The 13543-nt window shown below is 39.1% G+C and overlaps 1 protein-coding gene across 1 annotated transcript; it reads left to right on the top strand.

The window, feature by feature from the left end:
• Nucleotides 1–629: 629 nt before the first annotated feature.
• LOC146938167 (uncharacterized) lies at nucleotides 630–12581 on the top strand. Its single transcript, XM_085749593.1, has 3 exons — nucleotides 630–1572; nucleotides 5154–5639; nucleotides 10249–12581. The coding sequence occupies exons 1-3, from the start codon at nucleotides 630–632 to the stop codon at nucleotides 12579–12581; spliced, it is 3762 nt and encodes a 1253-aa protein (XP_085605719.1).
• Nucleotides 12582–13543: the final 962 nt, after the last annotated feature.

Raw genomic sequence — 13543 nt, forward strand, 5'->3', positions numbered from 1 at the left:
GGTTTTGAGTCATACATATTGTGAGCCTTTCGTGTATCATCTTGATGCATGTTTAGGACTGTGCTTTGAGTTGTAATACTGTGCACTACTCCGAAGCTTTTAAGCAAGGAGCTAGGTAGATTGTGGACTGCATCTAAGCTTTTAAGCAAGGTTGCAAGTTGTTGTTTTTTCGAGGGTAACCTCATTTGAATTGAGTCTGTAATTTGGGAATCACAGGGGATTGTGATCTGTTGTAAGGGAGTGAGATGGGATCTCAAATCTAGGAGTTCCTAGGTTGAAGTCTAGTTGGGGTAGGTCCTAGGTCTTAAGTGCAAACGTGGTTTGCTGAGAGCTTTTGAATACGGACTGCACTAGTGGATTTCCTTCCTGGCTTGGTAGCCCCCAGATGTAGGTGACGTTGCACCGAACTGGGTTAACAATTCTCTGTGTCTCTTTTCTTTCTTGTCCATTATTTGCTTTATTATGTTTGTATTTGTTAGCTTAATGTTCTAAACATCATATACAACATCTGTGTATCTGTGTCCTGTGTTGGAACATCGTAAGTCTAACGTGCCAGAATAACAATTGGTATCAGAGCAGGCACCCTGCCTGTTATTGGGTGAGATCCAGAGGAGATCTATTCTGGCAATATGGAGAAAGAAGGAGGATTCGTTAACAGACCACCTCTGTTAGATGGAACCAATTATGACTACTGGAAGTCACGTATGTGTGCATACCTAAAGTCCATAGATATCAAAACCTGGAAAGCAGTGTTAAGAGGTTGGGAACATCCAGTTGTCCTTGATAAAGATGGAAACAAAACAACTATTCTGAAACCGGAAGAGGAGTGGACTGCTCCTGAAGATGAATTGTCACTAGCAAATTCAAAGGCGTTAAATGCTCTCTTCAATGGGGTAGACAAAAATATGTTCAGACTCATCAAAAAGTGTGATGTTGCCAAAGATGCTTGGGACATCCTCAAGACAGCACATGAAGGAACCTCAAAAGTAAAGAGCTCAAGAGTTCAGCTCTTAACAACCAAATTTGAGAATCTGAAAATGCAGGAGGATGAGACCATCCAAGACTACTACATGAATGTCTTAGACATTGCAAATTCATTTGATTCTCTTGGTGAAAAGTTGTCAGATGAGAAATTGGTGAGAAAGATTCTCAGATCCCTTCCAAAGAAATTCGATATGAAGGTGATAGCTATTGAAGAATCTCAGGATGTCTCCAGTATGCAAGTGGAAGAACTCATAGGTTCTTTACAGAACTATGAGCTTGTTGTTGACAACAAAAGTGAAAAGAAAGGAAAAGGTATTGCTCTTACAACAAATGCAGCTGATAATGATGAATGGTATGAAGATGCAGAAGATGACAAAATCGCAGATGATATGGCTATGCTGGGTAGACAGTTCAACAGACTTTTGAAACAAGTCAATAGCAGAATCAGAGGCAGTGGGCAAAACATCCGATTCAACATTGACAAGCAACAAAGCAATCCAAGGTATAACAGAAATAATGACAAAAATGTTCAATACAAAGGAGTGCAATGCTTTGAATGTGGAGGTTATGGTCACATTAGAACTGAATGTGTGATGACATCCTGTCATTACGTAATATTAGGGACTTATTGTGACATTTTGATAGAGTTCTCATGCAATTTATACTGTTCTGGAGTGCAAAAAGCTTAAAATTTGAAGTCTGTTCGAAGGAAATCGCGCCACGCCAATTTCAAGCCGTGCTGCGATTTTTGAAGCAAAATTACACACTTCCTGTAAAGAGGAAATCGCGGCACGCCATTATACAAGGCGCGGCGCGATTTTGATGGGTCAGGCCCATGACTTCTATAAATACTGCACTCAATCTGAAGAACAAGGGTTACGATTTTGGAGAGCAAAGTGCGATTTTGAGACATCAGAGACGGCTAGAAGGGCGATTTCTTCATCCTTTTACCAATTCATGTATGTTTTAATTATTTCATTGATTATGCTATTTGTAAACTCGATTATGAGTAGCTAAATCTCTCAGAGATTAGGTCAGAGATGAATCTATGTAACCCTAATTGATACATGTTGCTGTGAAACTCTATTACTTATTAATGATATTCTAGTTTTCATTCAATTCAATTGTTCTTAATGCTTTTTATATCCTGATCAAATATAAACATGATTTTGTGAGAACGAATGACTACTGACCATAGCTTTCGACTTAGACCTAATTGAATTGTTCTAATAAACATGGTTAGTCTAGGAATGGATAATCGTTTGTTAGTGATATTAGGTTAACGTGCTTAAACCTTTGATGATTACTAGACCACCTAAGGAATTAGGGGCTGTAGTTTAAAAAGATGGTCCTAACTCAAGGGATTGATTAGGGCTAATTTGTTAACTATCGTGTAACTAGAGAATCATTAGTAATAATAGGTGCAGTAACCAATTAGGGGAAACATAGAGGATTCGACAGACCTGATCTCATCTCTCTCTCCATATTTTCTTAATCAACTTTATTTCTTTTATTTGATTTCATAAAATCAAACCATATCTACTGCCTAGTGGCAAACCAAAAATAACTTTTATACATCCTAATTATATAACGTAATTGAATTATTGAAGTTAAAAACAGTCCTCGTGGGATCGATATTTTTACTACTTCGATAGTTATTGGTACACTTGCCAAACGTCTATCAAGTTTTTGGCGCCGTTGCCGGGGACTGTTGAATTATTTCAACAAGGCAATTACGTTATAATTTAGGGTTTTTGCAATTTAATTTTCTGTTTTTAATTTTTATTTTTCTGTTTTCATATTCACTTGATTACTTTGCGTTGTGCAGTGCTACTAAGGTATTTTGCTGTTTATGCGAGGTAAACAGAGCTCAGACGACTTAGAGTACGATCCGGAAATTGAAAGGACTGCTAGAGAACTTCGGAAAGCTGTCCGATCGCAAAGGTTAGCTCAGTCCGTTCCACCGGGTGTTCGAGAACAAATACCGGAGCCACTCTCAACTGAATCTGAAACAATCTCTTCTCCTAAATCTGCAACTATGGAAGGAGAAGGAGTTGTTCCACCGAGACCTAAGCTAGGAGACTACGGGTTAGCCACTCATCGCGGTCAACTGACCCACACTTTTCAACCAGCTAACCCCGTAGCTTTCGACATCAAGACAACTATCCTCAACGGTTTGAGGGACAAGCAATTCGATGGGACTGAAGCTATGAGTCCTCATGAACACTTGAGCCGCTTTGTTGAAACCTACGAGTTTTGTGTGCAACCAGCCACCGTGACTGAAGCACAAAAGAAGCTAAGGCTGTTTCCTTTCACTTTGACGGGAAGAGCAAAAGATTGGTTGCTAACAATACCAAACGGGACTGTCCAAACATGGGAAGAGTTAGAGCTGAAGTTCTTGGAGAAATATTTTCATATGTCTAAATATTGGGAAAAGAAGATGGAGATCTCTAACTTCAAGCAAGGAGAAGGTGAATCATTGTATGATGCTTGGGAGCGATTCAATTTGCTTCTTAAGAGGTGCCCTAATCATGAGTTCACCGAGAAACAATACCTCCAAATCTTCACTGAGGGGGTAACACCAAACACTAGAATGTTCTTAGATGCTTCCGCGGGAGGTAGTCTCAAGAGCAAAACTGATCATGAAGTTCAAGCTCTAATTGAAAACATGGCTGGCAATGAGTATCGTGATCAAGCTAAGAAGAAAGAAAGAGGAGTGTTTGGGGTAAGTGAGCAAACTGCTATCCTTGCTAACCAAGCAGCTATGAACAAACAAATCAAAGCTCTAACTAAGGAGTTTCAAGGCTTCACTTTGGCTCATAAGCAACAACAAGTGGCTGCAATCAAATGTGACTTATGTGGTGAAGAACATCCCAACGGTGAATGTGTTCTGGAAGGATCAAGTGAAGAAGCTAACTTCATGGGAGGTTATCAAAGGCAGAATCAATACTACAATTCAGGCATTAATAAGCATCCAAATCTAAGCTACTCAAATAACAATGCTTTGAACTCTCAGATGCTCACTCCTCCTCAACAACAACAAAGGAAGCCATCAGCTCTTGAGGAAACTATGATGAACTTCATGAAGATGACTCAAGGCAACTTTGAAGAGATGAAGAAAAGTCAAGAAGCTGAAAGAAAGAACAATGAAGCTTCTAGGAAGATGCTTGAAACTCAACTGGGGCAATTAGCTAAGCAATTGGCTGAACAAAGTAAAGGCGGATTCTCAGGTAACACTAAAGACAACCCTAAGAATGAGTCTTGTAATGCTATTGAATTGAGGAGCAAAAAGGTTTTGACACCTTTAGTTCCAAAAGCTCCAAAGAAGGTTGATGATGTAATTGAGGTGGAGGAGGATGATGTAGTTGAAAAAAATGATGAGGGTGTAGTTGAAAAAGAAAATGATCATGGAGTAGTTGAAAACGAAAGGAAGAAAAAAATAGAGGGAGAAAAAAGTGAGAAGTTAATTGATGAAGATTCAATCTTGAGGAAGTCAAAGAGTCAAATTTTGAAAGATGGAGACAAACCACAGAGTGTTCCATCATATGTGAAGCTTCCATACCCTCACCTTTCAAAGAAGAAAGAAAAGGATGAAGGCCAATTCAAGAAGTTCATGCAACTTTTCTCACAACTTCAGGTGAATATTCCTTTCGGCGAAGCTCTTGATCAAATGCCGTTATATGCTAAGTTCATGAAAGACTTGTTGACTAAACGAAGGAAGCCTAAGGATGATGAGAATATTGCACTTTCTGAAAATTGTAGTGCTATTCTTCAAAAGAAGCTGCCACCTAAGCTGAAGGATCCTGGTGCTTTTACTATCCCTTGTTCAATTGGACCGGTAGACATTGGAAGAACTTTATGTGACTTGGGAGCAAGTATAAACCTGATGCCTCTTTCAATGATGAAGAAGCTTAAGTGTGGGGAACCAAAACCAACAAGAATGACCATTACTTTAGCTGATCGGTCAATCTCTTATCCTTTCGGTATACTTGAAGATGTACTAGTCAAGGTTAATGACTTGGTGTTCCCAGCAGATTTTGTGGTCCTAGATATGGCTGAAGATGAGGATATGCCACTCATTCTAGGAAGACCTTTCCTTGCAACTGGTCGTGCTTTAATTGATGTTGAACGTGGAGAGTTAATGTTGAGGTTCCATAAGGAGCATGTAGTTTTCAATATCTTTGAGGCAATAAAGAACCAAGATGATAACCACAAGTGTTACCGGATTGACGTTAGTGAAGAAACAGTCGAAGAAAACTCCCTTGACTCTCAAACTATTCAACCTATGGAAGGAGAAATTGTTAAGTCTATTGAAAGTAAGGAAGTGGTTGAAGATGTTGGGGTGACAGAGTGTGTCAAGCAACTTGAAGTAAGCACAGAACTTATGCAACAACAATCATCAGGAGACATCCTTGACAATAAGTATGGGGGATTTGGAAGTTGGAACAACATGCCTAAGACTACTTTCACTAACCCTTGTAGTGTGTTTGCTTATAAGAAGATCCCCTTTGGAATGCATAATGGGCCGGCTACTTTTCAATGGTGTATGCTTTCTATCTTCTCTGATACAATAGAAAGAGTTAGGAGGTACTTTGACAAGCCTGTTAATGAAGCTGTGGATCTAAGGAAGTCTTGTGCACAAGGAACTTTCAAGGGTAAGGAGCAAAAGCTGAAACGGTACCGTAAAGGAGGACTCCCAAACAATGAAGAGGGAGAGACATCAACTGATCCTTAGGGATGGTCATCAGTCAAGCTAGTGACGGTAAAGAAGCGCTGAGTGGGAGGCAACCCACTATTTATTTTTCAGGTATGATTTTATTGCTTTCAAAAACAAAAACACAAAAATATTTTTCTTTTCTTTTAATACAAGGCAGGAAAGTTTTAAAAATTTTGTTCAAGGATACCTCTTGCCAAGAAAATCATGCAAGGTACTGACGTCTTGCATGATTCTCTCCTCAAAAGTTTTTCAAAGATTCAATGAACTCAGGCAATTTTTCAAGAAAACAAAATTTTTGGCCTGAGGAAGCAAAGAAAACTCCCTGTTTGTTCAAAATCGCGCCGCGCCTATATATGGCCGCAGCGCGATTTTCCAAAAGCCAAGCATGACTCCCTGTTGTACCAAAATCGCGGCACGCCTGGTCATTACCGCGGCGCGATTTTGGCTGTTATATGAAAAAAAAAAATAGCCGTTGGACTTATAGCCGTTACTAGCCGTTACAAATTTGCCCGTTATTGCCCGTTACAATGCAAAATCGCGCCGCGCCTTGTATATTGGCGTGCCGCGATTTTGCCCAAACAGCACTATAAAACCTTCACTGTTCATCATCATTTTCATTCCATTCTTCCTACCTCTTCCTACCAAAACTTCCCTCAACTTCCACTCACGAATTTTTATCATCTTCATCTCCTTTTTCACTTCCTAAACATCATCTACCCACAATCCTATCATCAATTCATCAATCCAAACCACCATCAAACCACTATCATTCCCAACTTTCCCAAACTTCACAAAACTTCCCTTTCACCATCTTCCTAAACCACAAATGGCCTCAAACCAAAGAAACACCCGCTCAAAGAAAACTACCAACCCCAAACCATCCACAAGCAAATCCAAACGCCCTCGTGCCGCATCCGAACCACCCGAAAACGCCATCCATTTCATCAATGACCAAGCCCAAGAGTTTCATCAATCTATGAAGAGTTTCGAAGTCATAGGGGAGAGGAAGTTTGATTTCACAAAGCTTGTGAAATATCCTTTCTTTGAGTCTGAATTACGAAGGAGGGGGTGGACGAGGTTGAATGAGATGATCGACGAAGCAAACAACAAAACGGTGATCGTCGAATTCTTTGCAAATGCAAGGGTGTCCGATACACCCTTTCAATCTTTTGTGCGAGGCAAATACATTGATTTCAGCCCGGATGCTCTCAATGCATGGCTGAATGTTCAAGCACCGGAGGAGTGTTGGGTTGAAAAATTGAGGAGGGAGAGATTTGCTATTACGGAGGATACCTTTGATGAGATCATCACCACCATGTGTAGGCCTGGGTCGACTTGGAAAAAGTCCCGGATGCTTACTTATGCGGAGATGCTGCCGGTACCCAAGGCATGGGTGTCTTATGTGGTTCAGACTCTTGAGAGTGCATCTTGCACTTCTGAAATTCCTCTCAAGAGGGTGCTTGCTGCCTACGCCATCATCAAGGAGCGCCCTATAGATATTGGCCGCCTCTTGGCCAATAGTCTTCATGATCTAGCAACCGGAAACACCACACAATTGGGGCATGGGAGTCTAATTAATTGGTTGTGTGAGCAATAGTTGGTGCCGGCTTATGATAGTGATCTCAACACAAGCAATATGAAGCCAATCACCGACTTGGTAATGGATGGATTTGTGAAGAAATATGAGGGCTATATGAAGGAGAGAGAGAGGGAGGCAGCAAGGCAACAACAAATGGAGCAAGGAGGGAGTAGTAGCCAAGGGGGTTATGCTCCTCTTCACCCAAAGCTTGAGGAATTCATGCAGGTGCAAGCTAATTGGATGAATGAGACTTCGGACCAGCTATGGGTGAACCGTCCTAGGTTCTCAGCTGCGTTTGCTGCGGAGGCTCAATTGCATATGGGTCCGATTAGTGGGTCTTATGAGAGGTTTGGAGGCTCCCGTGAGCGCATGGAGCAATATTTTACACATCAAGAAGAGTATGGGCTGCGCATGAGGAGGGAAATCACTGATGATTTCAATACCACCGAGCAAGATCAAGGGGATGGCATCTTTGAAGGATTGAGGACACCGGGGGCTGGACACTCGGATGATGACGTGAACATGGGCTGATCTACTGATGGATTAGCATTTTCTGCTTTGTATTTTATTTTCAGTTATTTTTCTTTTGATGTATTTTCTTTATTTTCTTTTTAATGTCGAAGTCCATTGAACTTATTTCCCTATTGTAATTGCTCCTGCACTTGTTTATTATTAATGAATTTGTTTTGTTTCATGTGACCTATTCCAGTTTAGTAACAGTTGTTTGATGAAACGGTATTCCAAAAGTTCTAAAGGAGGGGTGACTTGATTCAAAGGCGAAGTGTACGGCGTTGCTAGGTAGTCACATACTCCCAGAAATCTCAGCCATAAGGTTCATTGCCAAATTTGTTTTTCAATTTACTTATATTTAGATTAGCTTTCCATGCAACTACATTTCTAGAACTTGCATTGTTTCTCTATTATTGATTGGTCTTTGTCAATTATACACTGAGGCAAAAGTGCTTGGTCCTGTGAGCCTTTTTGAAGCCTACCCTGTTTTAAATTGTTAAATTTATCCTTTCTTAACCAATTTTGAGCCGGTAGGATTAGAACTTTTTGTTCGGTGACAAACTACATTACAAGCTTAGAGACTTTTAGGACTTGTCCCTTAATGTATTTTCTGAGTTAAGGCATTGTAGTATGTTGCTAAAGATTAAGTTTGGGGTTGCTATTGGAATTTGCAACCAACTAAGTTTGGGGTGGGGGTACTAGAGAATTAGAGAACAAAAAATGAAAGTAAAAGAAAAATTGTCATGCAAAATATACACAAAAATGGTGTATGAAAAAAAAAATGAAAATGAATGATGAAAAAGGGACAAAACATTGAAAATCCGAGTAACTTCAAACTCGATTGTCCCAATAGTTACAAGTATTCTCTAGTACCTTTACAATTGTTGTTCCATAAGGTGAATGAATGATGGATTGAATTTTGTGCTTAACTTCCGTAGGAATGCCTAACTCAAATTTTGTGTAGCCTACTTATCCAAATATATCCCACCTTTCACCTAAGCCCCGTTATAACCCTGAAGACCTCAAAAGTGTGTAAGGATATTGACTTTGATTGATATTTAGAAACTTTTCAAGCGTATGGTAATATGTAGACCTGCATGTCGACTGGTAGAACCCTGTTTCAATTTGATGCGAGGAGTTGTGAATTGGTGGATGCGAACAAGTCAAACTAGCTCATCTTTAGCTAGAAGGAGAATGAACTTTTGGGTACTATCGTTTTGTCAAGTAACTGTTATTTTACTGTCATTTGTCACTGTTGCAAGCAAATTCCTTGAGGACAAGGAATGGTTTAAGTTTGGGGTTGTGATGACATCCTGTCATTACGTAATATTAGGGACTTATTGTGACATTTTGATAGAGTTCTCATGCAATTTATACTGTTCTGGAGTGCAAAAAGCTTAAAATTTGAAGTCTGTTCGAAGGAAATCGCGCCACGCCAATTTCAAGCCGTGCTGCGATTTTTGAAGCAAAATTACACACTTCCTGTAAAGAGGAAATCGCGGCACGCCATTATACAAGGCGCGGCGCGATTTTGATGGGTCAGGCCCATGACTTCTATAAATACTGCACTCAATCTGAAGAACAAGGGTTACGATTTTGGAGAGCAAAGTGCGATTTTGAGACATCAGAGACGGCTAGAAGGGCGATTTCTTCATCCTTTTACCAATTCATGTATGTTTTAATTATTTCATTGATTATGCTATTTGTAAACTCGATTATGAGTAGCTAAATCTCTCAGAGATTAGGTCAGAGATGAATCTATGTAACCCTAATTGATACATGTTGCTGTGAAACTCTATTACTTATTAATGATATTCTAGTTTTCATTCAATTCAATTGTTCTTAATGCTTTTTATATCCTGATCAAATATAAACATGATTTTGTGAGAACGAATGACTACTGACCATAGCTTTCGACTTAGACCTAATTGAATTGTTCTAATAAACATGGTTAGTCTAGGAATGGATAATCGTTTGTTAGTGATATTAGGTTAACGTGCTTAAACCTTTGATGATTACTAGACCACCTAAGGAATTAGGGGCTGTAGTTTAAAAAGAGGGTCCTAACTCAAGGGATTGATTAGGGCTAATTTGTTAACTATCGTGTAACTAGAGAATCATTAGTAATAATAGGTGCAGTAACCAATTAGGGGAAACATAGAGGATTCGACAGACCTGATCTCATCTCTCTCTCCATATTTTCTTAATCAACTTTATTTCCTTTATTTGATTTCATAAAATCAAACCATATCTACTGCCTAGTGGCAAACCAAAAATAACTTTTATACATCCTAATTATATAACGTAATTGAATTATTGAAGTTAAAAACAGTCCTCGTGGGATCGATATTTTTACTACTTCGATAGTTATTGGTACACTTGCCAAACGTCTATCAATGTGCAACCTTGCTCAAGAAACAAAAGAAAGGGATGTTGGTTTCTTGGTCTGATGATGAAGATGGAGATGGTGAAGGAGATGCTGCCAAAATTGTCACTGCTTTGACTCGAAGAGTGATACCCCTGTGTAATTCTTCTGATAAAGACCTTGCTGGTAGGGAAATTGTGGTACCTGACTATGATGATACAGACATGTCTAAGCTTCTAGCAGAGCATGATGAGATTATCAACCAGCTCCAGTATAAAAGATCTAATCATTCGAGCAAAGTTGCTGATCTTAATCATAAGGTAATATCTGTCAAATCTCATCTTAACAATGCCTCACAACAAGTTATGATGATGAGTGCTGGAACTGATGTTTTTACTGAGTCGTTAGATGGTCAAACAATAGAAGAACCTAATGACATAGAACATACTCATGAACCTTTGATAAATGAACATAAGATTAGTAACTATGTCCAGTCTCTAGATCAGCATGAGATAGATAAAAGTGTGAACTCAGTTGAAAAGTTAAATTTTGTAACTTCTTCCAGCACAGTGGATAACCCTGGCAAAATGTTAGAACATCCTTCAAAACCTCTCCTAACTAAGCCTGAAAAAGAGTCTTCCACTTGGAAATGTCCTCCTAACAACTTACAAGGACATAAAAATCTATTATGTTTCAATCTGTACAAAACACCTGAACTGTATCAATCCAGATCTGTAGAGAGTGAAACATATAAAGAAAGGAAACCTAAATGTGTGGGTCTGATGATTCATACATCCCCAGCAACATCTGATGAGAAGGGTTGGTTCTTTGATAGTGGTTGTTCTAGACATATGACTGGTGAATACAATTACTTTGAAGACTTGAGACAGGTTGATGTTGGCCCTGTTACCTTTGCTGATAACTTTAAAGCCAGAGTTATAGGAATAGGAAGCCTTAAGAAGAGCAAGTTACCTAAGTTGACTAATGTGTTTCTGGTCGAAGGACTCCACTCAAACCTGATTAGCATAAGCCAGTTATGTGATCAAGATCTGGAAATTACCTTCAGGAAGATTGGATGCAGAGTTGTGAACAAAGAAGGAGAAACCATAATGAAAGGGGTCAGATCTAGAGACAACTGTTACAAATGGGACTCAGAGTATGAGGAACACATTGAGATGTTGCGAGTAATGATTGAACATCATAAGGTGTCTGCCACTACTCAAGTTGAAAATACTGAAGGTGGAGGAAGTATGGGAGGAGATTTGGTGTCTATGCCAGATACTAAAAATACTATTTCCAATATCAGTTCTGATAATGTGACAGGGAACAAGGCCAATCTAGCAATACAAGGTCCTGCTCTAGAAGAAAAGTTCAAAATTGTTGAAATCCTTGACTCTTTAGTTGAGTTTAAATGCATTTGTCTTCTGGTATGTGAAACTTTTATTCGAAAGGATAATGATGGGTATCTTCAAAAAGATGTATGTGTAGAAGAACACAGAGTTTATGACTCATGTCCTTCTGTCCTTGTGTACAAGAAAGCGTGTCCGTACCTCGAGCAAGCTTCCAGACTTTGGCTCAAAAGATTCTCAGAGTCCTGTAACATTCAAGAGTTCAAGAAAAGTGATGCAGACAAGTCTGTAAAAAAAGAACATGAAAGATTCCTGATTATCCTTACTTACCCTGATAATATTGTGTTTGGAGGAATGTCGAATCAAATGGTTCAACATTTCGTTCATCAGATGCAGTCTGAATTTGAAATAAGTCTTGTGGGAGAACTGACTTATTTTCTTGGTCTGCAAGTCAGACAGATGGAAGACACAACCTTCATCTCTCAGAGCAAGTATGCCAAGAATATTGTGAAGAAGTTCGGGCTAGATAATGCCAGTCATAAAAGAACACCAGCAGCCACTCATGTAAAGCTATCCAAAGATGAAAATGGTGTAGCTGTTGATCAAAACCTGTACAGAAGCATGATTGGAAGTCTCCTATATCTTACAGCAAGCAGACCTGACATAAATTTTGCTGTATGGGATTGTGCTAGATATCAAGCAGATCCTAAAATGAGTCATCTTGTTCAAGTTAAAAGGATTCTGAAGTACATAAATGGCACCACAGACTATGGGATTCTCTATTCTCACGGTGGAAGTTGCAGGTTGATTGGCTATTGTGATGCAGATTGGGCAGGTAGTGCAGATGACATAAAAAGTACTTCTGGAGGCTGTTTCTTCCTTGGAAACAATTTGGTGTCTTGGTTAAGCAAGAAACAAAATTCAGTGTCCGCAGAGGCAGAATATATTGCTGCAGGTAGTAGCTGCTCTCAGTTAGTCTGGATGAAGCAAATGCTGGAAGAGTATGATGTTCAACAAAATGTTCTAACATTGTACTGTGACAATCTAAGTGCTATCAATATTTCCAATACAACATAGTAGAACAAAGCACATTGACATCCGGCATCACTTCATTAGGGATCTTGTTGAAGACAAAATTGTAACTCTGGAGCATGTAACAACTGAAGAACAACTGGCTGACATCTTCACAAAAGCCTTAGATATCAAGCAATTTGAGAAACTACGAAGCAAGCTGGGTGTTTGCCTCCATGAGGAATAGCAACCACTGTCCAAAATGTCAGGTACTTTTAGCTGTAATTTATGCTTTTGTCATATCTCAATTTGGCATATTTTATGGCTAACAAGGGGCAGTAGGTATATCCTTGCTGTATGTTACCTGACTATGTGCTCGAGGATGTTGAGACATCCGATTCTGGCCTTCTGGTTATTTTAATTGTATTTGTGTTGGTTTTAAATATATATATATATATATATATATATATATATATATATATATATATGTGTGTGTGTGTGTGTGCATGTATTCAGGGGGAGTAAAGAATATCTGTTTGTACTCCTTGAGGGGGAGTAAGCTTCTGTGTCCCTGAATGTTCCTGTGGATGTTAAAACATCCTGATGGTTTGAGCTACTGAGTACTATATTCCTATTTCTCTAAGTAGCGTGTTGTGACAGTTGACTGTCTGTTTAGGATGTACAGGAATTTATTTTTCCTTATACGTCCTTTGCTGCATAACTCTGATCTTCTCTCTGATACCTTTTAGTTTCTCTTGTCTGCAAAATTCCATATGTTAATTGTTGTGTGAAAATAGTGGAAGCAGAATCTGAGACATGTAATATAATTCTTCTAGTCCTGAAGATATGTGTGAAGACTGAAGAACTATATTTTGGTATCTCTTGGAAGTCTGAGAATGTGAACCTTTCTTCAAGGAAGATTTTATTTGTGAAGATTGGAGGAAAGGTTGCGTGTGCTATCTCTCTGTTTTTAACAGGTGTGGGCTGAATTTGTTTTAGCCAAAAATTTGCCAAAGGGGGAGATTGTT

The sequence above is a fragment of the Medicago sativa genome, chromosome 3, assembly GCF_051527215.1.
Source record: "Medicago sativa cultivar Bolivia chromosome 3, Bolivia_mono, whole genome shotgun sequence".
NCBI lineage: Eukaryota > Viridiplantae > Streptophyta > Magnoliopsida > Fabales > Fabaceae > Medicago > Medicago sativa.